Here is a 25,041-nt window from a genome sequence, read left to right on the forward strand (position 1 = left end):
GAATGGGTTAAGCAGGAAATACAAGAAGAAATTTAAAAAAATATGTGTATATAAATGGAAATGAAAAAACACTACTCTGAAACCTTTGAGATGCTCAAACGTGGTCCTAAGAGGGAAGTACATAGTAATATACGCCTACTTCAAGAAGCAAGAAAAATTTCAAAAAACCTAACCTTACACCTAAAGGAGCTAGAAAAAGAACAACAAATGAAGCCTGAAGCCAACAGAAGAAAGCAAGTAATGATCAGAGCAGGGGGCCCTTGGGTGGCCTAACTGGTTAAGTGTCTGACTCTCAATTTTGGCTCAGGTCATGATCTCACAGTTGTGAGATCGAGCCCCGTGTTAGGCTCTCTGCTGGCGGCATGGAACCTGTCTGGGATTCTCTCTCTCCCTCCCTCCCTCTCTCTCTCTCTCTCTCTTTCTGCCCATCCCCCACTCATGTGTGGTCTCTCTCAACATGAAATTAAAAAAAGAGATTAAAGCAGAAATGAATGATAGACAAACAAAAAGATAAAACTAGAACAGATCAATGAAACCTAGAGCTGGTTCTTTGCAAAAATTAATAAAACTGATAAGGTGTTAGCCAGAGTAATCAAGAAAATAGAAAATACCAAAATAAATAAAACCACAAATATGAATAGAAATAAGAACCAACACCACAGAAATACAAACATTTATGAGAGAATATTGTGAAAAAATGTAAGCCAGCAAGTTGGACAACTTAGAAGAAATGAATAAATTCCTAGAAATATATAACTTACCAAACTAAAACAAGAAGAAATAGAAAATTTGAAAAAAATCAATAACCAGCCAGGAAACTGAATCAGGAATCAAAAAACTCTCAACAAACACAAGTCTAGGACCAGATGACTTCAGACGTAAATTTTAACATGTAAAGAAGAGCTAATCCAAAAAAAAAAAAAAAAGGAAAAAGAAAGTTTATCCTGTCCTTTTCAACTTGTTCCAGAAAAACATGAAGGGAAACTTCCCAATTCATTCTATGCCAGCTTTACCCTGATACCAAAACCAGATAAAGACACCACAAAGAGAATTACAGGCCAGCATCTCTGATGAACATGCAAAAATCTTCAACAAAATAAGCAAACTGAATCCAACAATACATTAAAAAATCATTCACCGGGGGCAGGGGCAGCTGGGTGGCTTAGTCAGGTAAGCATCCACCTTCAGCTCAGGTTACGATCTCATGGTCCGTCGGTTTGATCCCAGTGTCAGGCTCTGTTGACAGCTTGGACCCTGGAGCCTATTTCAGATTCTGTGTTTCCCTCTCTGTCCCTCCCCTCTTGTGCTCTTTCTCAAAAATAAATAAACATTAAAAAAAATCATTCACTATAACCAAATGGGATTTATCCCTGGTTTGCAGGGGTGGTTCAATATTTGCAAGTCAATGAATGTGATACCTCATATCACATAATTTTCAAAAAAGCATAAAATCATATCATTGCAATAGATGCAGAGAAAGAATTTGACAAACTATAACATCCATTCATGATACAAACCTCAACAAAGTAGGCTTAGAGGAACCATACCTCAATATAATAAAGGCCATATATGGAAAATGAGCAGCTAATATGATCCTAACTGGGGAAAAACTGAGAGAAAAACTTCTTAGATCTTGCTTCTAGTTATCTGCTTCTTCTCATTAGCACCATTGGTTGTTAATAAATTAATCTTAACATTTATTACATCCTACTTTAATGGAGACCAATTTCTCCTATACAAGTTTAGGTGTCATCTCTTTTTTTTCATCCACTTTGCAATTTATCATCTTTGTTTTTTTCTTAACAAACTCCCCAAAGGTTAGATTTCTTTTGTTCACAAATCTGTTAGGAAAAGTGTGGCCAGGACAGCTAGTCTCTGCCCCGCTCAGCTTCAGGTGGGGCAACTGAAAGGTTTGGGGCTGGATCCACTTGAAGATTTGTTCACTAACATCTGGTGGTTGATGCTGGCTGTTGCCTGGGACTTCAGTTCAGGAGGCAGCAGAAACACTTAAACTGACACGCCTAGACCCTCTTTGTGGCCTAGGCTTCCTCACTAGATGGGGAGCTAGATTCCAAGTAAGCAGCCTGAGATACAGAGCAAGGCAGAAGCTGTATCGCCTTTTGTCACCTAGGCTTGGAATACACACAGGATCATAGTCACATATTCTGTTCATTAGGAGCAAGTCACTAAGGTGGTTCCATGGCCTTTTTTTAATGGAATTAATATTTAAAACCTATGGACACCTTTAAAAAGCAATATAATTTACCCACTGGCCACAAATGTTTGTATTCCTCCCACCTGAAAAATACATTCACTCCCCTCCCCCTCCAATACCTCCTGCGAGTCTCAGTTATCATGGCATTAGGTTCAGGGCTTGAGTCCAAGATCTTACTATCATAGGTGCAGTGGGGATAAGCTGCCTGGGTTATGGTATCTGAAGTATAGCCCCTTGAGTGCAAGGGTTCTCAATATGAGGACTTGAGAACGAAAGAGACAGTTATTTATCACTCACAAATGCAACATTCTAGTCAACTGCTGAAGACTGTCCCATTCAGAAAAAGAAGATGGGAAGCACCCTAGTCCATAAGAGTTTTGAAATATAGCCTGATGTACGCTGTCAGTTCTTAAGTTAGGACTTAGTCCTAACCACGGGAATACTTTCTCCATGTCTCTTCCCTTTCTTTACTCTTTGAGCTCTTGGTTCCTTCCTTTTCATAAGGAATGACCTGTATTTGCAGCTGTTTTTTCATCCTGCCTCCTCCCTGTGGGACTTCTAAGACCCAAAGCCTCTTTTCATTTTGCACTATTTGGTCTCTTTTAGTCCAAGGGAGCAAATAGTATGTTTTGCTATTATTAATCTCTAACTTTTTTTAGTTTTCTGTGAATATTACTGGATTTCATGCCGTGTTTTAGCAAAGCGACCCTCCCAAGTCCTTTTGAGATAAGCTTTTCGCTTCAGGTTTCCTGTGAAGCTCTTATATGACAATGCCTTTAAAATTCGTCTACTCTTGGGGCTCCTGGCTGGCTCAGTTGGTAGAGCATGTGACACTTGATCTCTGGGTGCTGAGTTTAAGCCCCATGTTGGGTGTGGAACCCACTTTAAAAAAAATCTTATACTCAAGATCCTTAAAGAAATTGGAGGCATACCTTAAATCTTTCTGTTTTCCTGGTAGCACCCTGGATTTTCTCTTAACCCAAAAGCCATTTCTTTATTTTAGCATTATTTGACAGTTCAACATGTAGAGAGGCTGTAAACGAGAAACAGATACTTGAACCCAGTAAGTCCTGGTTCCTTTCAGTTGCATAGTCTTTCTTTAGTTTCTCTTTCCTATCCGTTTTACTTTCAGGTATTTTGTAGCATGACTTCCCTTTCCTCCAGTGTCATTTTCTTCACTTGCTTAGAAACCCTTGCTGTCAGCCTCTTCACAGGCCATCAGGTTTCCACTAAGAGTCTTGTGGAGGCCCTTTTTCGGTCTCATTCTTACGCTTTTCTACATCTTTCCAGGTTCCACCTACCTCCTGGTTCAAAGGAAGTTTAGTTTTAGGTTTTTTTGAATAGCAGCACACCATTTTTAGTATCAGTATCTGTGGTAGCAATTTACTGCCGCATAATAAGCCACCTCAAAACCTAGTAGTTCAAAACAGCATTTCTCTTGTTCACCAATCTTTAGTTTAGGGAGAGCAGAGTAGGGCAACTCATTTCTTCTTCATTTGGCATCAGCTGGCATAACTGGAAGCTGGAGACTAGAATCATCTAAAGGCTTGTTCACACACGTGTTTGGCTGTTGAGGCTGGCCTTGGCTAAGACGTTGGCTAGTCTCAGCTGGAGTATGAAGACTCACTAGGTAGCCTGGGATTCCTCACAACGTGGTGGCTGGGTTCTAAGGGTGAGCTTCTCTAGAGAAAGAAAGTCAGATGGAAGCTGTATCACATTTTCTTTTTTTTTTAATTTTTTTTCAACGTTTTTTATTTATTTTTGGGACAGAGAGAGACAGAGCATGAACGGGGGAGGGGCAGAGAGAGAGGGAGACACAGAATCGGAAACAGGCTCCAGGCTCCGAGCCATCAGCCCAGAGCCTGATGCGGGGCTCGAACTCACGGACCGCGAGATCGTGACCTGGCTAAAGTCGGGCACTTAACCGACTGCGCCACCCAGGCGCCCCTGTATCACATTTTCTAAGCGGGCCTTAAAAATCACAGCAGTTCTGCATATTCTGTTCACTAGAAACCAGTTACTGAAGCCAGCATATATTTAAGGGGAGGGATTTTCACAGAAGTATCAACGAATTTATAAAACCACCACATCCACTCACCTTGTCTTACCAATCATATAGAATGGATGGAAGTCCTTCCCAACTCAGCATCACTGAAACTCCAGCCAGTTTTGTTGTTGTTGTTGTTGTTTTTGTTTAGTATGATCTCTTATTTTCTAGAAAGTAACAAAGGATTACAAGATAACAGTATTGAATTAAATTTTTGTTTTTGCCTCAAAAAAATACGTGGATCATTCAATTAAAGTTTTATACTGGGAGATGTGATTTCTTAACACATCCCAGAGAATCATTTCTCCTGGGAATGCAGTTCACATTAGCATAAAACATTTGCTGTTCAGAAACAGGCCGTGGCATTAGAATCATTACTTCTAGATTCATGAATTAGAGTCTTATTTTCAGAGTCTTATCTTGAGACGTATTTTTTGACTTGGGCATACATAAGTCAATATGATATTGCTAAAACTTCTTTAAAAGTTATGGAGTGTTAAGATGGGGGAAGGGCTAAGAGCCTTTCTCCTAAGAGGGGACTTATTGTATGAAAGAAAGATATGAAAAAAATCATAGAAAAATAAAAGTATAGAATCAAGTGCAAATGTTGTGTAGTAACGACAATGATAGCAAAGATCTATTTCAGTAACACCTGATGTCTTTAACGTGTCTCTTGATTTTCTGAGTTGTTTACGGTTCCACATACTAAGACAGGTAACATTTTATTGCAAATGAGTTTATTTAAAAATTTGAGTGCCTGGCTGGCTCAGTTACTCTTGATCTTGAGATTGTGAGTTCAAGCCTCACACTGGGCGTAGAGATTACTTAAAATCTGAAAAACACATTTTGATAGTAGTTTTGAGTTAGACTCTTTTCACTCCACTTCCAAACTATAGTGTTTTATTCATGCAGGCTGATGTCTTTACAACAGAACTGGAAACTACATCTTCAAAATGTCTACACCTGGATGCAAAAAATCAAGTTCTTCAACAAGAGTTATTACCAATGAAAGCTTTCGAAGAAGAATGTGAAAAACTAGAGAGCAATAACAAGAAGTTACAGCAAGAAGTAGTAAAATTGAAACACTTTATGGAAATGAATATGGTAGAACGCAGTCAAGTGGAACAGTATAAACGGGAGATTGAAGAAAGAGCACGACTGGACATAGTAGAAAAATGACACGAAGTCAACCTGTTTTTACAGGTTAATTGATTGATCTGTAATGTGCTTTAATTCATTTCACTGCAAATTACATTTTGGATAGATGTATTGTATGGGTTTCCTCTACTTGCTTTATGGTAATTTGTAGATTTCTGGAGGTATTTGTTCCTTTAAAGATTTCAGGTTTCATCATTATTCCTACTAAATCTAGAGGATAAGAAAAAATGATGGTTTAAACAACTAGTCTCACTATTAAGAGGAAAAGAAAAATTATGATTTAAAAATTGCACTGTACTTGGATTATTAAGTTTATTGTTGACTTCTAAATTTTTGTCATTGATTCTATTATTTGAATTATCAGATTGCGTGAATACTAATACAAGAATGATTGAACTTTAATTTTATAAATCATATTTAATTCAGTTGACATTGATGATAAATATTTTACACTTGAGCTTTTTTTCATTTAAAATTGCTCTCTGAATCATTGACTCCGAACTAAAGGAAACAGGTATAATTAATTATTCAGATTATAGCTATTTTAAAACTATCCTGTTAATTTGCTTTAGGCACAAGCAGCAGCTTGAGAACACTTGGACCAGTTAAGAGAAAATGCTCATGCTTCAGCGAGAAGTTAAATGGAACTTAGAATTAGAGATCTGGAATCTCAGGTCTCTACAATGAAGACTTCTCAAGAAGATTCTACTAAAACAGAGTTGGAAACCTACAGGCAACTCTACCTAGAAGAATTAAAAGTTAGAAAGTCCTTGAGAAATAAGCTGAACAGGTAAGTCAAAAGAGAATCATAGACAAGAAATTTAGCTTATTAATTTGCCTCCACAGCATAATTTCTGTGGAGCCAAGATCATGAGATGAGTAGGAAGTGAAAGCCAACTAGATGGTGTCAGTTTGGAAAATGATGTTTCTAAGTGAACTCACCTTTGAAATGTTAGTCCAGGACAGTTTGCATCCCTCCTCTTTTTTTCGGTTTTACAGGACCTCTTCCCCCACCCCCCCGCACCCCCCGCCCTGTATATTTTCCATTGATCGGATCTGCTAGTCTTTAAGTGCATTGTTTGAAGCTTTCTCATTTAGAAGCATATTATTATAAAATTGCTTGTCAGAATTACCCTAAATAGAAATGTCGATGAGTTTCTTTTTGGAAGATTACATCTTTAACCTAAAAGGTCAAGTACTACTACTACTCATCCTGGCAGCTTGGTACATTTATTCTCTCGATTGTGATCTTTGGTATGATTACTAGAGTGGGCCTTGAGACAAACTATCCTTTATGCTTTTTCTACTTTACATAAAGGCATCCAGGTGAAATACAGAAAGACTCGCACAGGGCTGAAGGGTAGCATAATTCCCAAAGTGGCTAAAAAGAGCACCATGGTGGGAGGGAGGCATGTGGAAGACGGAAGACAGAAAGGGCAGATTCTGCCTCCAGTGCCTTGGTAACTGTTATAAGCTAATTGCCTCTGTAGCTGTTTTAGTTCTTTCTGATCACACCTCTGCCATCTACTATCTCCCCTAGAGATTGTTGGTCTCAATGATTCCTCAGTGTCAGATGCTCAGTTTCTTTGAGATAATAAGTGAAATGTACAAGAGTGGTGAAAGCAAACGCTTGAAAATGTCTTTGAGGAATGTTTTAGTTTTATATCTGTAAACAGGTTTACTAAATATAAGTATGTATATATAACGGCATCCTGAAGGATCCTGTCAGTACAGCCACTCCAGAAGACAGCAAGTATTATTTGTTAAGCCATGTACATCACTGATAGCCACTTCTCTCCCTTTCCTGGTCTGAATTGTTAGTTAGGAATCCCCCTGGAATCATAAGCATTTCTTTAGAACAATTTTAAAAGTATAATTTTAGATAGTAGGTGTGCTCTGTCACATGTTCAGTGTTAAAACACTGTTCAATGGCAAATGCTATTTACTATTATGGAAACTTAAAAAACGTAAGTCATTTAGGAATGATTTAGGTAAAAAGAAAATGTATTTGTGTTTTTTAATCTTCACAGGGCTAAGGAGAGACTGCCAGAGAGCAATACAAAACTTCTTGAGGAGAGACAGCAGCACCAAACTTTACTCAGGACCCTTAGTGTGAGCCCAGGCCTGGAACCACCTTATTGTGGACATTTTGAAAGTAATTTAGTGCTCAATGGAAACCTTACTCCAACAGGGAACTTAGTGATTCCTACCTTAAACCCACGGCCATCATATGACTACTGGAAGACTTCCTTGTGGAAGGTGAGTTATATTATCTGTTTTAGTTTGGGTTTCAGATATCTGATATAATAGTTGCTTTTAATTTGGTGAAATTCTGAGTTGTTTAAGTAACTAATACATATGAAGTAAAAGTCATAATTATATGTGCTAAGAAAGAACTGAGGTAAATTTTATATATATATTTTAGTCCCTTGATCTCTCATTTCCAAGAGATACTAATTTTTATTTTATTTTAGCGAGAGAATGAGTGAGTGCATGCAGGGGAGGGGCAAAAGGAGAGGGAGAAAGAGAATCCCAAGCAGGTTTCATGCTCAGCACAGAGCCGAATGTGGGGCTCGGTCTCAAAACCATGAGATCATGACCTGAGTCAAAATCAAGATTTGGACACTAAAAACAACTGAGCCACCCAGGTGCACCACAAGAGACACCTAGCATTAACTGTATTCAGTAAATATAACTAGACTGACCCATGTTAAATTTCTTGGAAAGCTTTCATTTAAATTTGATTTTAGAAAGTAAATGTTATTGCCTGCTAACCGCAGGTACACTCAGATGCTTGGACTTATTTTCAGTTGGCAGTGGTTCATAAACATTTGAAAGTTTTGCTATAATCCAGTTTTTGCACCCCTGTGTGTCAGTGAATGATCGTCCTCCAAACACTTAACGACATATGAATGTTTACTATTTAGAAGAATCCATGGGGGTGCCTGGGTGGCTCAGTCAGTTCAGCGTCTAACTCTTGATCTCAGCTCAGGTTTTGATCTCAGGGTCATGAGTTCAAGTCCTGCATTGGGCTCTACACTAAGCATGGAGGCTACTTAAAAAAAAAAAAAAAGAAGAAGAATCCATGGTAAGTCCTTTTTATGAATGAAATCAACTTGTAACACTAAAAAGGTTAATTTCTCTTTTAAGTTAAAAGATTTGCTGTTTTCTTACACGAGAATACATCTTTAATTGCTTTCTTACTTATGGCACTCTTTTTTCTTTTTCCTTTTTTTTTGACTTATACCACCTTTGTTTCAACTTTTATAAAATATCTTGCTGAGCGATTGTAGAGCATTTTATAAATAGCTAAATCAAACAAATATTTGAATTTTTAAAATGAAGCTTTTATTTCTTCAAATGAGTTCTTTGCCCGTTTCTCTTTTCTTTTTCTGGAACCCCTTGAATGCAAGTATTATTACACTGGATGTTGTCCCACAGGTCCCTTAACCTAGCCTCATTTTTAAAATTCTCTCTTTTTTTTTTTTTTGGCTTGGATGATTTCTACTACCCTGTCTTGCAAATTGTTGATCTGTTCTTCTGCATCTTCTTATCTGCTGTTGATTCCCTCTAGTGTATTCGTCATTTCTGTTATTGTATCCTTCAGCTCTGATTGGTTCTTTTTTATATTTTCTATCTCTTTGTTGATGTTATCACTGGATCCATTCATTCTCCCAAGTTCACGGAGCATCTTTATGACCGTTACCTTGAACTCTTTATGAGGTACATTACTTATCTCTGTTTCACTTCGTTTTTTTTCTTCTTTTGTCATGTTCTTTCATTTCAAATGTACTCCTCTGTGTCCTCAGTTTGTCTGACTTTCCATGTTTGTTCCTAAAATGGTTCCTTTCAACTTTTTCTCTCTTTCGAGTTGGCGTGGCCTTTGAACAATGTACGTTAGTTATGAAGTCAAGGAAGAAGAGAATGTTTCTGTAAGTGCTGTCTAGTCATTTTTCTCGGTGGAGCTGTGACAGGTGACACTGGGTAGGCGGCAAGTAACCCTGCTCTTCTCGTTCTAAATTCAGAACACAGGAGACAGGGAGATGGAGAGAAACTTAGTAGCTTTATTACTAATACACACTAACAAATTGGAGGATATGATTTAGGTTATGTTAGCCACTTTGGGCTTCCTCCTAAATTGGGCACTTCCCCACACAGTTGTGAATTGAGGAAACAAATGCTTGACCCCCACCCCGGGGGCCGGGTGCTTACCACAGAGCTGAGAGCAGACCCAAATTCATGTTACTGTGGGCAGGCACATCTTTTCAAAGAGGAGATTCAGAAACACGTAAGCACTGCTTCGCTCCTTCTCCCAAATTCACCCGTTAGGTAATTCTCCCTTCCCGTCGGGAGGGAGGGGTAGAGATAAGTCCACATGTGAGACGTGAAGGTTCACCTATAATTTCCGACTGGATTTAAATTATTAATAAAGTGAATTGTGTCTTTTGTACATACCAACGAATGATGAGAGGTTAGGCAGAAGCATGCTAGATGGGAAAGAGAAATCTGTGTTGGGTTTGAAATTTTGCTATAAATAACCACACCATGGGTTCACTCATTTGTTGATTGATTTTGATAAACCAAATTTTCTTTGGAAGAAATAAATAATTCTTTCAGGAAGAATTTCCTCAGTTTCAGCTTGCTTGCTTCACCTAAAGATTTTCTCTTTCGAGTTCTCTGTCCTGTGGTTTAAAAAAGTTGCGCTTAAAAATTGACTGCTACTAAAAGGAGTTAACATAATTTCTGTTCCTTTATTTTTATTGATGACTTTAAAATTTGTAATTTAGTTTTAGAGCTACTATTGTGGGCCTCATACCTAAACATTATTCAGCCACATGACAAAGTTTTATGTATTCATTTTCTCTGAGTTATACTTAAAATACACGTATTTTTCCTGACTATGAGGAAGTAACTGCATAGAACTCGAGGCTTGGTAAGACCACAAGTGTATTCCTGGTCTGCATCTAGTTGGTTTCATGACCTCAGGCAAAGTACACTCTCTCTGAGCTAAACAGTAAGTTTTGAGACACCTCGTGTGGGCAGGAGACATTGGGGTGTCGCCATTTCTCTCCCCATGACCTACATCGTGGGGCTTCAGGGAACGGACAGTGAGCCTCAGTGGAGGCAGGCCCATTACACCAAACCCTGCCTCTCTGTGCCTGGTAACTGCTTCTCTATGGGAGTGAGACTGACACTGATGGGACCAGACAGCCCCTCCCCTAGACCAGCACAGCCACCAGTCCCAGGCACCAACAGACAACTCTCCTCTGGTTTCGTATCTGAGTTTGTTTGTTTGTTTTCATTTGAATTATTGTTCTTTTTATCTTTTCTTTTTTAATGTTTATTTCTGTATTTTGAGAGAGAGAGTGAGTGATCAAGCAGGAGAGGTGCAGAGAGAGGGAGAGAGAGAGAGAATCCGAGCAGGGTCAATGCTCTCACTGCAGAGCCTGATGGGGGTTTCGAACCCACCAACAGCGACAACATGAAGGTGTGGGGAACAACCTATCATGCTACTAGAAGTCAAAAGAAAGCTGGAGTCGCCATACTTCCACCAGACAGACTAGATTTTAAACCAAAGACGGTAGTAACGGATTCAGAAGGGCGTTTTATCATAATTAAGGGGTCTATCCATCAAGAGGACCTAACAATTGCAAACGTTTATGCCCCCAAAGTGAAACGCCCACACATATGAATCGATGAATCACAAACATGAATAAATGTATACATACAAATACCATGATTGTAGACGACTTTAAGACTGCACTCATGGCAATAGGCGGATCGTCAAGGCAGAAAATCAGTAAGGACACACAGATCCAATGTGTCACTGGACCAGATGTATTCAGATATACATACATATATATTGGCCTTAATATATACATTTACATACACGGATATCAACACCGATATATTGAGATCTCTTCATCCAACAGCAGTAGAATGCACATTCTTCTTAAGTGCACATAGAACATTCTCCAATATAAATGACATCCTGGGTCACAAAACAGCCCTCCACAAATATAAAAGGACTGAGATCGTACCTTGCATATTTTCAGATCACAACAACGAGCACTTGCTCATTCTTTCTCTCTCGCCCTCCCTTTCCAAGAGAAATACAAACATTACAAAAACATTTAGCTCACCTCCTTCCAAGAAAGAGAAGAAAAGAATAATAAACCTTGTGGGGCAATGAGTCATGGATGAAAACCACACACAGACAGTAGAATTCCATAACCAATATGTTGACAATGGAGTTGACAGAAAGTGATGTACTAAGAGAACAGACACTAAAGAAATGTTTTCTGCCAGGAAAAATTAGGGTAGGGGTAAACTATTAAAAAAGAGCATGGTTGGGGGTGGGGACACATCGGTGGCTCAGTCAGTTCAGCGTCCAACTTCAGCTCATGAGTCATGATCTCACGGTTTGTGGGTGTGAGACCTTCATTGAGCTCTGTGTTGACAGCTCGGAGCCTGGAGCCTGATTTGGATTCTGTGTCTCCCTCTGTCTATGCCCCTACCCTGCTTGCACTCTCTCTCGCTCCAAAATAAATAAACTTTAAAAAAATAAAAAAAAATACCTTAAAAAGCATGGGGGGAGAAGAGGAAAAAAGGAAAAAAAATATAAGACATGACTAATCAATCAAGCATGAGCTTAAGACAAGGAAGAAAAGGAAAAATGTGAGCAAAATAAGGTAAGTGGAAACAACATACATTTTTCAACAGGTACATAAGTAGGATTGGGAATATACTATGAACAATAGTCTCTTTGAAAGCTTTTCAAGATATATATATATATAATCTATACATAAAACAGAGGCTTTGATGCACAGTATATCCCTAATAATACTGACTTTTATCACTCTACAGTTATCTGGTTATAAATACTGTAATATTTAAGTTTTGTCACTATAAAGTAAATTGTTCAATTACTGGCATCTATTGCTTCCTAAAAGCTATAAATTATTACTAGACTAACGAAAAAACAGAAAAAGAAAGGTTTCTAACACATCAACTGTCGCTATGGAGAAAGAATTGGGAATGAGAATTCTAGAAAGAAATGTGAACCTTCAAAGGATGTATGTAATGGGACACAGATGGGGTTAAAAAAAACAAAGGCTGAGGAATTTTTATTTGCAATTCTAAGCTCACAATGGGAGGATACTAAAAATATACTGTAATCTTCTTTCGTATGTAACTCCTGATTTCCTCAATAGAATTCATTTGCGTTTATACGTATTAAACACCAAAACGGAATATAAACTGACCTTACTTTTTAAATTCACATATTTAATTGTGATATATCATGCGTATTTCATTACTTTTCAAATTCCATTCTACGGAATTCCATTTCCCTACTCATTTATTCACATTCAAAACCTATGACATTGCTTCTTCCAAGCAAGACTTTATTCTAGGAGCTCCAGGAGTCAAACAAGTATGTTTCCTAACCTCCAGTAGCTTATAAAGATTTAGGGGCTTTGAAATGAATATTTAACTAAATATCAGATGTCTGAAACTTTAAATTTTTGAATCTGACACAAGGACTAGGAGGAGATATTTTTAAAAGCTAGAATAGGAAAGATTTCTGAAATTAGAAATTTGACAACTTGGCTATGAAGAGCCTCTGCTCATAGAGCTACTCTTCTCAGCAAAATACATATTCTTCAGGGAGATGCACAATCTTAACTTACTCTTCATGGAGTTATTTCAAAAATACAGGGAAACACCTTTGTAAGGTAAATGTTGAGAAATAATGTAAACATCTAAATTTCTACATTTTCTAATATTATTTTAGTCTAAATGTAGAACAAAAGATAGAGACAAAGGAAAATCTTGTATCTCACCAAAATAAAAACTGCCCGGGGCGGGGGGCAACCTACAATAGATAATTGGATCCAATAAAATTCCATTTAGGCATGAGTATTATCAGTCATGTTACTATCACAGCAAGAATCCTTATCCTTAACCAAATATCATATTTCCTCCATTATGGGAAAGCTTTTCCCAATATAATTTGACGGTCATTATATATTTTCCAGCCCATTCTTTTATCAGCCTCCACCTGTAGGGTTGACCAAAGTAAAACAAAACAAAACAAAACAAAAAATTCAACGTGACCTGTATCTGTTAAATGGTTTGTTCTGACTAACTTTCCATTACACACATAAAATGATGATACACAGTCTACTGTTAAATTTTCAGAGTAAATAAGGGAGAAAACTAAATTCAGAGCAGGAAAGTGAGTGTCACAGGAGGGTACTTTACCTTGGTACCGAAATCTAAGTCTTGGCTAGCTGATGTAGGCCATGAATCATCAGGACCAGGTTTGTCGGAAAGCCTTTAGAGCAAAAATATACAACAAAAACATGTTCATTTATTTAAAAACAAAATTTCAAAAATTAAGGGAAAGGTCAGCTATCTGTTTATTCAACGAAGTCTCTTGGTATAATTAAAAGTTGGCCTCTGGTTTTTTCATTTTTTATTTTAATTCCAGTAATAGTAACATCCAGTGTCTTATTAGTTTAAGTTGTACAATATAGTGATTCACCAACTCCATACTCACCCCGTGCTCATCATGACAAGGGCACTCCTTCATCCCCATCACCTCTTTCACCCCTCCCACCACTCACCTCCTCTCTGGGAACCATCTGTTTGTTCTCGGCAGTTAAGAGCCTATTTCTTGGTTTGTCTCTCCTTTTTTTCTCCCTTTGCTCATTCGTTGTTTCTTACGTGCTACATGAGTAAAATCATATGGTATTTGTCTTTCCCTGACTTTTCTTAACCTACTACTCTCAGGCTCCATCCAGGTGATTGCAAATGGCAAGATTTCATCGTTTTATGGTTGAGTAATATTCCAGTGTGAGAGTGTGTGTGTGTGTGTGTGTGTGTGTGTGTGTATGGATATACATACACACACGTACATACATATAGGACTTCTTTTTCGTTCACTCATTTGTCAATGGACCCTTGTGCTGGCTATTGGAAATAATGCTGCAATAAACACAGGGCTGCGTGTGTCCCGTGGAATTCGTGTTTTTGTATTCTCTTGGGTAGTATCCAGTAGTGCAATTACTGGATCATAGGAGAGTTCTGTTTTTAAGTTTTTGAGGAAACGCCATACTGTTTTCCACAGGGGCTGCACCCATTTGCATTTCCACCAACACTGCAAGAGGGTTCCTTTGTCTCCACATCCTCGCAAACACTTGCTTCTTGTGTCTTGGAGTTTAGCCATTCTGACAGGTGTGACGTGGTATCTCGTTGTATGTAGTTTTGGGGAGCATCTTTTCATGGGTCTGTTGACCATCTGTATGTTGTCTTTGGAAAAATGTCTGGTCATGTCTTCTGCTCATTTTTAAACTGGGCTTTTTTGGAGGGGGGGGGATGTTGACTTGTATCAATTTTTTATACATTGTGGATACTAACCCTTTACTGGATTTGCAAAACATTTGCAAATATGTTCTCCCATCCCAGAGGTTGCCTTTTAGTTTTACGGTTTCCTTCACTGTGCAAAAGCTTTGTAGGTTCATGTAGTCCCCCTAGTTTGTTCTTGCTTTATTTACCTTGGCTCAGGAGACATAACTAGTAAAATGTTGCTATAGCCAAATTGAGAGAAATGATGGCCTGTGGTCTCTTCAAGGATATTTTATGGTTTCAGGTCTCACACTTAGGTCTTTAATTCATTTTGAGTTTATTTGTGTGTATGGTAAAGAAATTGGTCCAGGTTCATTCTTTGGCATGTGGCTTGTCCAGTCTTCCCAACACCATTTGGTGAAGAGACTGCCTTTTCCCCACTGGATAGTCTTTCCTGTTTGTGGAAGATGAACTGACCATACAGTTACGGATTTATTTATGGGTTTTCAGTTCTATTCCAAGAGCTACGTGACTGTTTTTTACGCCAGTACCCACCATAGTGTTTGGATTACTACAGCTATGGAATAAAACTTGAAATCTGAGATTGCGATACCTCCAGTTTTCCTCTTTTGCAATATTGCTTTGGCCATTCAAGGTCTTTGTGGTTCTATACAACGTTTAGGATTGATTGTCTAGCTCTGTGACAAATGCTGTTGGTATGTTAACAGGGATTGCGTTACATCTGTAGACTGCTTTGGGTAGTGTAGACACTTTCAAAATATGTATTCTTCCCATCTATGAGCATCAGATGTCTTTCTCTTTCCGTCACCTTCAATTTCTTTCATCAGTGAATGAATGGAAAACATCTGCAGCCAAAGAGTCTATCCAGAACACTATCATTCAGATGGAAGGAGAGATGAAGAGGTTCCCAAATAAATACTAAGTGAGCTCAAAACCAACAAACCACCCCTGCAAGAAATGTTAAAGGGACTCTTTAAGTGGAAAAGAAACACCTAAAGTGACAGTATTAAAGTGAGAAACGCAAAAGCAATAAAAATGAGTATATCTGTAAAACATCAGCCAAAGTATTCACTATATCACTATATCACTCAAGTCAAAGGCACTGGGTGACAGGGGCACCTGGATGGCTCAATCGCTTGAGATTTCCACTCTTGATTTCAGCTCAGGATATGATGCCACGATCACAGTATTGAGCCCTGGTTGGGCTCTGCACTGAGCATGGAACTTGCCTAACCTACATCCTCATTATCATTCTCTCTCTTTCTCTCAATCTTCCCCCATTCCCCCCACCCCACCCTCCCATGCCTGTGCTCTCTCTCCTCATAATAAAAGGCACTGGGTGATAGGATGAATAAAATATACGACCCATCTATCTTCTACCTAAAAGAGACTAATCATAGAACTAAAGTAACAAAAGAAAACTGCAGTCGCCATACCTATATCAGACAAATAGATTTCAAAATAAAACTGTAACAAGAGACAAAGGAGGACATTATAATAATAAAAGGTATAATACAAAAAAAGACCAAATGTAAACAAATATGCGCTTAACCTGAGATCATCGAACACAAAACAGTAAAAACCTAAAGTAAAGAATTGATACTCATACAAACATAGTAGGGCACTTTAACACCCCAATGACATCAATGGCGATATCATTCCACAGAAAATATACATTTGTATATTTTCTAACAACAGCATGCACATGGGTTCGAGAATTGGTGAAGAAATACTCGACATGGAATGTGGGATATCACCATGTCATTTCCAAAGAATGACTGCAGCTGCACGAGAGGATTCCTGAGGCCTACCCAAAGGGTGGCACATACATTTGTCTAGACTTGGAAGCCAGAGAATAATCCTGACTGACACCCACCCTTGTGTACTCCACTCAGCCATTTGGGGAGACAACTGATCTGCTGTGGGGTAACTGCCTGGAGCCTCCTGGGACCTAACCCTAAGCCTAACGGTAACCCTAACCAGAACCCTCACCCTACACATAACCCTATATATCACACTAACTTTACAACAGATCCACATCCGAGCATGTGCCCTCACTTCAGCCTTCCATGCAATTCACAACACTGATGTCGCTTTGACCCTGGCGATGTCCCTGGACCGAACCATAAACCTAGCTAAGGCCCTCTCCTCATGGGGACCCAATTCCAACATCTGACAACAGCATGCACACGGGTTCAAAAATCGGTGCAGAAATACTCAGCATGGGAGATGGAACATCACCATGTCATTTCCAACACTTGACTGCAGCTACAAGAGAGGATTTCTGAGGCCTACCCAAAGAGCGTCCCATAGAGTTGTCTGGCCTTGGAACCCATGGACTAATCCTGACTGTCACCCTACCTCGTGCATTCCACTCAGCCCTTTGTGGAGAAAACTGCACTGCTGTGTTCCGTGCATAGAACCTCCTGTGACCTAACCCTAACCCTAACTGTAACTCTAACTATAACCCTCAACCTACACCTAGCCCTATCTATCACAATAACTCTACATGAGACCCACAGTCGCCCATGTGCCCTCATGTCAGCCCTCCATGGAATTCACAATACTGATGGTGCGTCGGCCCTAGCAAGTCCCTGGACCGAACCTAACACTACCTAAGGCTCACTCGCCATGAAGACCCAAAGCCAACTTTGACAATAGCACGACCACGGGTTGGAGAATTGGTGCAGAAATACTTGGCATGGAGCCTGGAACATCACCATGTCATTTGCAAAGCCGATTGAAGCTAAAAGAGAGGATTTCTGAGGCCTAGCCGAAGAGTGTACAATATACTTGCCTGGCCTTGGACCCAAAGACCATTCCTGACTGGAACCCTCCCTTGTGCACTCCCCTCATCCCTTCATGGAGACAAATGAATTGTTGTGAGTTCAGTGCCTGGAGCCTCCTGGGAAGAAACCCTAACCCTAACTGTAACCCTAACCATAACCCTGAACCTACACATAACCCTATCTCTAAATCTAACCCTACGCTTGACTCCCACCCTCGCATGGGCCCTCAGCAGAGCCCTTGAGGAATATCATGGGACTGGAGTCACATCAGCCTAGGTGACTTACCTGCACCGAACCCAAACCCTAGCTAAGGCTCTCTCCAGTTGGGGAACAATTCCAAAGTCTGACAACAGCACGAACACCCATTTGAGAATCAGTGCAGAATTACTTGGCAAGGAAGGTGAAACATCACCATGTCATTTCCAAAGCGTGAAAGCAGCTACAGGAGAGGATTTCTGAGGTCTACCCAAAGGGTGGCCCATAGAGTGTCTTGCCTTGGACCCAGAGTCTAATCCTGACTGGCACCCTCCCTTGTGTACTCCACTGAGACCTTCATGGAGACAAATGCTCTTCTGTGGGGTCAGTGCCTGGAGCCTCCTGAGACCTAATCCTAACCCTACCCGTAACCCTAACCATACCCCTCACCCTACACCTAACCCTATCTATTGCACTAACTCTACACCAGACCCACAGCTGCGCAAGTGCCCAATCTTAAGCCCTCCATGGAATTCACAAAACTGGTGTCCCATAGGCCCTGGCGAAGTCCCTGGACCGAACCCAAGCCCTAGCTAAGGCTCTCTCCCCATGGGGACACAATCCCAAAGTCTGACAACAGCACACACATGACTTCGAGAATCCTTGCAGAAATATCGGCATGGAACATGGAATATTACCATGTCATTTCGAAAGTGTGACTGCAGCTAAAAGAGAGGATTTCTGAGACCTAATCGAAGAGCATACCATAAAGTTGTCTGGCCTTGGAACCCAAGGACTAATCCTGAATGGCACCCTTCCTTATGCACTCCATTCAGCCCTTTGTGGAGACAACTGAACTGTTGTGAGTTCGGGTCCTGGAGCCTGCTGGGACCTAACCCTAACCCTAACCTTAACCCTGTCCATTACCCTCAACGTACACCTAACCATAACTCGAACCATAACCCTACACTTGACCATGCACCCTCACATGGGCCCTCAATTCAGCCCTCGAGGCAGATCATGAAACTGGAGTTGCATCAGCCCTGGCGACATCCCTGGACCAATTCCTAACCCTAGGTAAGGCTCTCTCATCATGGGGACCCAATTCCAAAGTCTGACAACAGCACGCACACGGGTTGGAGAATCGGTGCAGAAATACTCGGCATGGAACCTTGAACATCACCATGTCATTTCCAAAGTGCCACTGCAGCTGCACGAGAGGATTCCTGAGGTCTACCCGAAGGGTGGCCCACACATTGGTCTGGCCTTGGAACCCAAACACTACTCCTGACCGGCACCGTTCACTTGTGTACTCAACTCAGCCCTTCACAGAGACAACTGCTTTTCTGTAGAGTCAGTGCCTGGGGCCCCCTGGGACCTAACCCTAACGCTAACCATAACCCTCAACCTACGCATAACCCTATCTCACTAAGTATACACCAGACCCACAGCCGCACATGTGCCCTCACTTTAGCCCTTAATGGAATTTATAACACTGGTGTCGTTTCAACACTGGAGCCTTCCCTGGACTGATCCCTAACACTAGTAAGGCCCTCTCCCCATGGAGACCCAATTCCAAAGTGTGACAACAGCATGCACACAGGTTCGAGAATCGGTGCAGAAATATTCGGCATAGAAGCTGGAACATCACCATGTCATTTCCACAGCATGACTGCAGGTGCATGAGAGGATTCCTGAGACCTACCTGAAGTGTGGCCCATAAATTTGTCTAGCCTTGAAACGCAAAGACTAATCCTGACTGGAAACCTCCCTTGTGTACTCCACTCAGCCCTTCGGGAAGACAACTGCTCAGCTGTGGGGTCAGTGTCTGGAGCCACCTGGGACATAACCCTAACCGTAACCCTATCTATAACCCTCAACCTACACCTAACCCTATCTATCTCACTAAGTCTACACTAGACCAACGGCTGCCCATATGCCCTCACTTAAGCCCTCCATGGAATCCACAAAAGTGTGGCTTCAGACATGGTGACGTCTTTGGAACAAACCCTTACCCTAGCGAAGGCTCTCTCCCCATGAAGACCCAATTTCAAAGTGTGAAAATAGCACGCATATGGATTCGAGAATCGGTGCAGAAATACTCAGCATGGAACCTGGAACATCACCATGTCATTTGCAAAGCAAGACTGCAGCTGCACTAGAGGATTCCTGAGGCCTAAACGAAGAGTGGCCCATGTATTTGTCGGGCCTTGGAACCCAAAGACTAATCCTGAATAGCACCCTCCCATGTGTACTCCACTCGGCCGTTGGGGGAGACCACTGCTCAGCTGTGGGTTCAGAACCTAGAGTCTCCTGGACTCCATAACCCTAAAGTATAACCCTCAACCTACACTTAACCCTATCTCACTAAGTCTACACCAGACCCACAGCTGTGCATGAGTCCTCACTTCAGCCCTCGATGAAATTCACAACACTGGTGTCACTTCAGCCCTGGCAACTTCCATGGACCGAACCCTAAACCTACCTAAGGCTCTCTCCCCATGGGGACCCAATTCCACAGTGTGACAACAACATGCACACGGGTTGGAAATCAGTGCAGAAATACTGGGCATGGAACATGGAACATCACCATTTCATTTCCAAAGCACGAATGCAGCTGCATGAGAGGATTCCTGAGGCCTACACGAAGGGTGACCCATACATTTGTCTTGTGTTAGAACCCAAAGACTAATCTGAACTGGCACCCTCCCTTGTATGCTTAACTCAGCCCTTAGGGGACACAACTGCACTGTTGTGAGTTCAGTGCCTGGAACCTCCTGAGACCTAAAGCTAACCCTAGCCATAACCCTAACCATAACCCACAATGTACACCTAACTATCTCTCTAAACCTAACCCTACATTTGACCTGCACCTTCCCATAGGCCCTCAATTCAGCCCTGGAGGGAGATCATGAAACTCGAGTTGTATCGGCCCTGGAGATGTCCCTGGATGGAAGCTTAACCCTAGCTAAGTCTCTGTCACCTTGGGGACCCAATTCCAAAGTCTGACAACAGCACACACATGGGTTTGAGGATTGGTGCAGAGATAGTCGGCATGGAAGCTGGAACATAACCATGTAATTTCCAAAGCGCGATGGCAGCTGCAAGAGAGGATTCCTGAGGCCTACTTGAAGGGTGGCCCATACATTTGTCTGGCTTTGGAACACAAAGACTAACCCTGACCAGCACCCTCCCTTGTGTAATCCACTCAGCCCTTCGGGGAGACAATTGCTCTGCTGTGGGATCAGCGCCTGGAGCCTCCTGGAACCTAACCCTAACCCTAAACATAACCTTAATCTATAACCATCAATCTACACCTAACCTATCTATCTCACTAAGTCTACACCAGATCATGGCCGCGCATGTGACCTCACTTCAGCCTTCCATGGAATTCATAACATTGGTTTCGCTTCAGCCCCGGCGACATCCCTGCACCGAACCCTAACCCTAGCTATGGCTCTCTCCCCATGGGGACCCAATTCCAAAGTGTGACAACAGCACGCACATGGGTTTGAGAATCAGTGCAGAGATACTCGGCATGCAACCTGGAACATCACCATGTCATTTCCAAAGCGCAACTGCCTCTGCATGAGAGGATTCCTGAGGTCTACCCGAAGGGTGGCCCACACATTTATCTGGACTTGGAACTCAAAGACTACTCCTGATTGGGACCCTGCCTCATGTACTCCACTCAGTCTTTCATGGAGACATCTGCTCTGCTGTGGGTTCAGTGCGTGCAGCTTCCTGGGACTTAACCCAGCCCTAACTGTACCCCTAACCATATCCCGAAACATACACCTAATCCTATCTCTAACGCTAACCCTACACTTGACCTGCACCCTCACAAGGGCCCTCAATTCAGCCCTTGAGGGAAATTACGAAACTGGAGTCATGTCGGCCCTGGCAACATTCCTGGACCTATCTCTCACCCTAGCTAAGGTTCTCTACCCATGGGGACTCAATTCCAAAGTCAGCCAACAGCACGCACGCGGGTTGGAGAATTGGTGCAGAGATACTCGGCATGCAACCTGGAACATCATTATGTCATTTCCAAAGCGTGACTGCAGCTGCACAAGGGGATTCCTGAAGGCTACCTGAAGGGTGGCCCACACATTTGTCTTTCCTTGGAACCCAAACACTACTCCTGACCGGCACCCTCCTTTGTGTACTCCACTCAGCCCCTTTTGGAGACAACTGCTCGGCTGTGGGGTCAGTGTCTGGAGCCTCCTGGGACCTAACCCTAAACCTAACCCTAACCATAACCATAACCTTCAATGTACCTGTAACCATATCTATCTCACTAAGTCTACACGACACCCACAGCCACGCATGTGCCCTCACTTCAGGCCTCCATGGAATTCACAACACTGATGTCGCTTCAGCTCTACTGACATCCCTGGACTGAACCCAACCCTAGGTAAGGCTCTTTCCCAATCGGTATCCAGTACCAAAGTGACAAAAGCACACAAACAAGTCCAAGAATCAGTGCAGAAATACACGACATGGAATCTGGAACATCACCATGTCATTTCCAAAGCGCAACTGCGCTGCAAGAGAGGACTCCTGAGGCCTACCGAAAGGTTGACCCATACATTTGTCTGGCCTTTGAAACCAAAGAGTAATCCTGACCAGCACCCTCCCTTGTGTACCCCACTCAGCCCTTCGGGGGCTGCACTGTTGTGAGTCCAGTGCCTGGAGCCTCTAGGACCTAACCCTAACCCTAACCATAAACCTAGCCTATAACCCTCAATCTACAGCTAACCCTATCTACCTCACTAAGTCTACACCAGACCCACAGCCGCACAATTGCCCTCACTTCAGCATTCCGTGGAATGCACAACACTGTTGTCGCTTCCGCCCAGGCTACGTCCTGGGCCGCACCCCAACCCTAGCGAAGTCTCTCTCCCCATAGGGACCCAATTCCAAAGTGTGAAAACACCAGGCACACGTGGTCGAGATTCAGTGCAGAAATACTCGGCATGGAAGCTGGAACATCACCATGTCATATCCAAACTGCGACTACAGCTGCATGAGAGGATTCCTGAGGTCTACCCAAAGGATGGCCCATACATTTATCTGACCTTGCAACCCAACGACTAATCCTCTCTGGCACCCTCCCTTGTGTAATAGAGTGAGCCCTTCGGGGAGACAACTGCTCTGCTGTGGGGTACGTGCCTTGAGACTCATGGGAAATAACCATAACCCTAAACTTATAGATAACCCTCAACATACACCTAACCCTACCTCAAACCCTAACCCTATACTTGACCTGTTCCTTCGCATGGACCCTCAAATCAGCCCTCGAGGGAGATCACGAAACTGGAGTCGCATCGGCCCTGGTGATGTCCCTGGACCAATTCCTAACCCTAGGTAAGGCTCTCTCCCCATGGGGACCCAATAAAAAACTCTGACAACAGCACGCACACAGGTTGGAGAATTGGTGCAGAAATACTCGGCATGCAACCTGGAACATCACCATGTTATTTCCAAAGCACGACTGTAGCTGCATGAGAGGATACCTGAGGCCTACCTGAAGGGCAGCCCGTACATTTGTCTGAAATTTGAACCCAAAGACTACTCCTGACAAGCACCCTCCCTGGTGTACTCCAGTCAGCCTTTTGTGGAGACAATTGCTCTGTTTTAGGGCCAGGGCCTGGAGTCTCCTAGGACCTAACCCTAACCCTAACTGTAACCCTAACCCTAACCTGCAATGTACACCTAACTGTGTCTCTAACCCTAACCCTACATTTGACCTACACCTTCGCATGGGGCCTCAATTCAGCCCTCGAGGGAGATCATGAAACTGGGTTGCTGCAGCCCTAGCAATGTCCCTGGATAGAACCTTAACCCTAGCTAAGGCTCTGTCACCTTGGGGACCCAATTCCAAAGTATGACAACAGCACACACACGGGGTCGAGAATCTGTGCAGAGATACTTGGCATGGAAGCTGGAACATCACCATGTCATTTCCAAAGTGTGACTGCAGGTGCACGAGAGGATTCCTGAGGTCTACAAGAAGGGTGGCCCATACATTTGTCTGGACTTGGAACACAAAGACTAATCCTGCCTGGCATCCTCCCTTGCCTACTCCACTCAGCCCTTCAGGGAGACAATTGCTCTGCTGTGGGGTCAGGGCATGGAGCCTCCTGCGATCTAACCCAAACCCTAACTGTAACCATAAACTATAACCCTCAATCTACACCTAACCTATCCATCTCACTAAGTCTACACCAGACCACAGCCGGGCATGTGCCCTCATGTCAGCCCTTCATGGATATCAAAACCCTGGAGTCGCTTCGGCCCTGACGACTTTCCTGGAACGAACCCTCACCCTCGTGAAGACTGTCTCCCAATGAGGACATAATTCTAAAGTATGACAACAGCACACACACAGGCTGGAAAAAAGATGCAGAAATACTCGGCATGCAACCTGGAACAGCACCAGGTCATTTCCAAAGCGCGACTGCAGCTACATGAGAGGATACCTGAGGTCTACCCGAAGGGTGGCCCACACATTTATCTGGACGTGGAACCCAAAGACTGCTCCTGATTGGGACCCTCCCTTGTGTACTCCACTCAGCCTTTCGTGGAGACATCTGCTCTGCTGTGGGTTCAGTGTGTGCAGCCTCCTGGGACCTAACCCTAGCCCTAACCGTAACCCTAACCATATCCCGTAACCTACACCTAATCCTATCTCTAACCCTAACCCTACACTTGACCTGTACCTTCGAATGGGCCCTCAATTCAGCCCTTGAGGGAAAATATGAAACTGGAGTCGCTTCAGCCCTGGCGACATCCCCGGTCCGATCTGTCACAGTAGCTAAGGTTCCTCCCCATGGGGACCCAATTCCAAAGTCTGACAACAGCGCGCACACGGGTTGGAGAATCAGTGCAGAAATACTCGGCATGGAACCTGGAACATCACCATGTCATTTCCAAAGTGCGACTGCAGGTGCACGAGAGGATTCCTGAGGTCTACCCCAAGGGTGGCCCATACATATGCCTGGCCTTGGAACCAAAGACTAATTCTGTTCTACACCCTCCCTTGTATACTCCACTAAGCCCTTTGGGGAGAAAATTGCTCTGCTGTGGGGTCAGTGCATGGAGCCTCCTGGGACTTAACCCTAACCCTAACTGTAACCTTAACCATTACCCTCAACCTTCACCTAATCCTATCTATCTCACTAAGTCTATACCAGAAACAGAGTCACCCATGTGCCCTCTCTTAATCCCTCCATGGAATTCACAAGACTGGTGTCGCTTCA

The 25,041-nt window shown here is 42.4% G+C and overlaps 1 protein-coding gene and 1 long non-coding RNA gene across 3 annotated transcripts in view; one reads left to right on the plus strand and one right to left on the minus strand.

Annotated features, from left to right (window-relative positions):
• LOC122230455 (ankyrin repeat domain-containing protein 26-like) overlaps positions 1–25,041 on the plus strand; it is a 62,881-nt gene that overhangs the window by 32,268 nt on the left and 5,572 nt on the right. The window contains exons 10-13 of one of the 2 annotated variants that reach the window (XM_042976434.1): positions 5,175–5,465; positions 5,993–6,210; positions 7,451–7,679; positions 15,620–15,847. In XM_042976434.1, the coding sequence (XP_042832368.1) occupies positions 5,175–5,441 (267 nt within the window). In that variant the 3' untranslated portion in view covers positions 5,442–5,465; positions 5,993–6,210; positions 7,451–7,679; positions 15,620–15,847. Of the gene's footprint in view, positions 1–5,174; positions 5,466–5,992; positions 6,211–7,450; positions 7,680–15,619; positions 15,848–25,041 lie in introns of those variants that run through there. The other variant, XM_042976432.1, reaches the window with a different exon arrangement.
• LOC122235906 lies at positions 3,154–9,973 on the minus strand. The gene is made up of 3 exons (XR_006214026.1): positions 9,633–9,973; positions 4,314–4,429; positions 3,154–3,248 (listed from the first exon to the last, which is right to left on the minus strand). It is a non-coding gene; the product is annotated as an uncharacterized LOC122235906 (long non-coding RNA).

Source organism: Panthera tigris, chromosome F3 (assembly GCF_018350195.1).
Source record: "Panthera tigris isolate Pti1 chromosome F3, P.tigris_Pti1_mat1.1, whole genome shotgun sequence".
Classification (NCBI taxonomy): domain Eukaryota; kingdom Metazoa; phylum Chordata; class Mammalia; order Carnivora; family Felidae; genus Panthera; species Panthera tigris.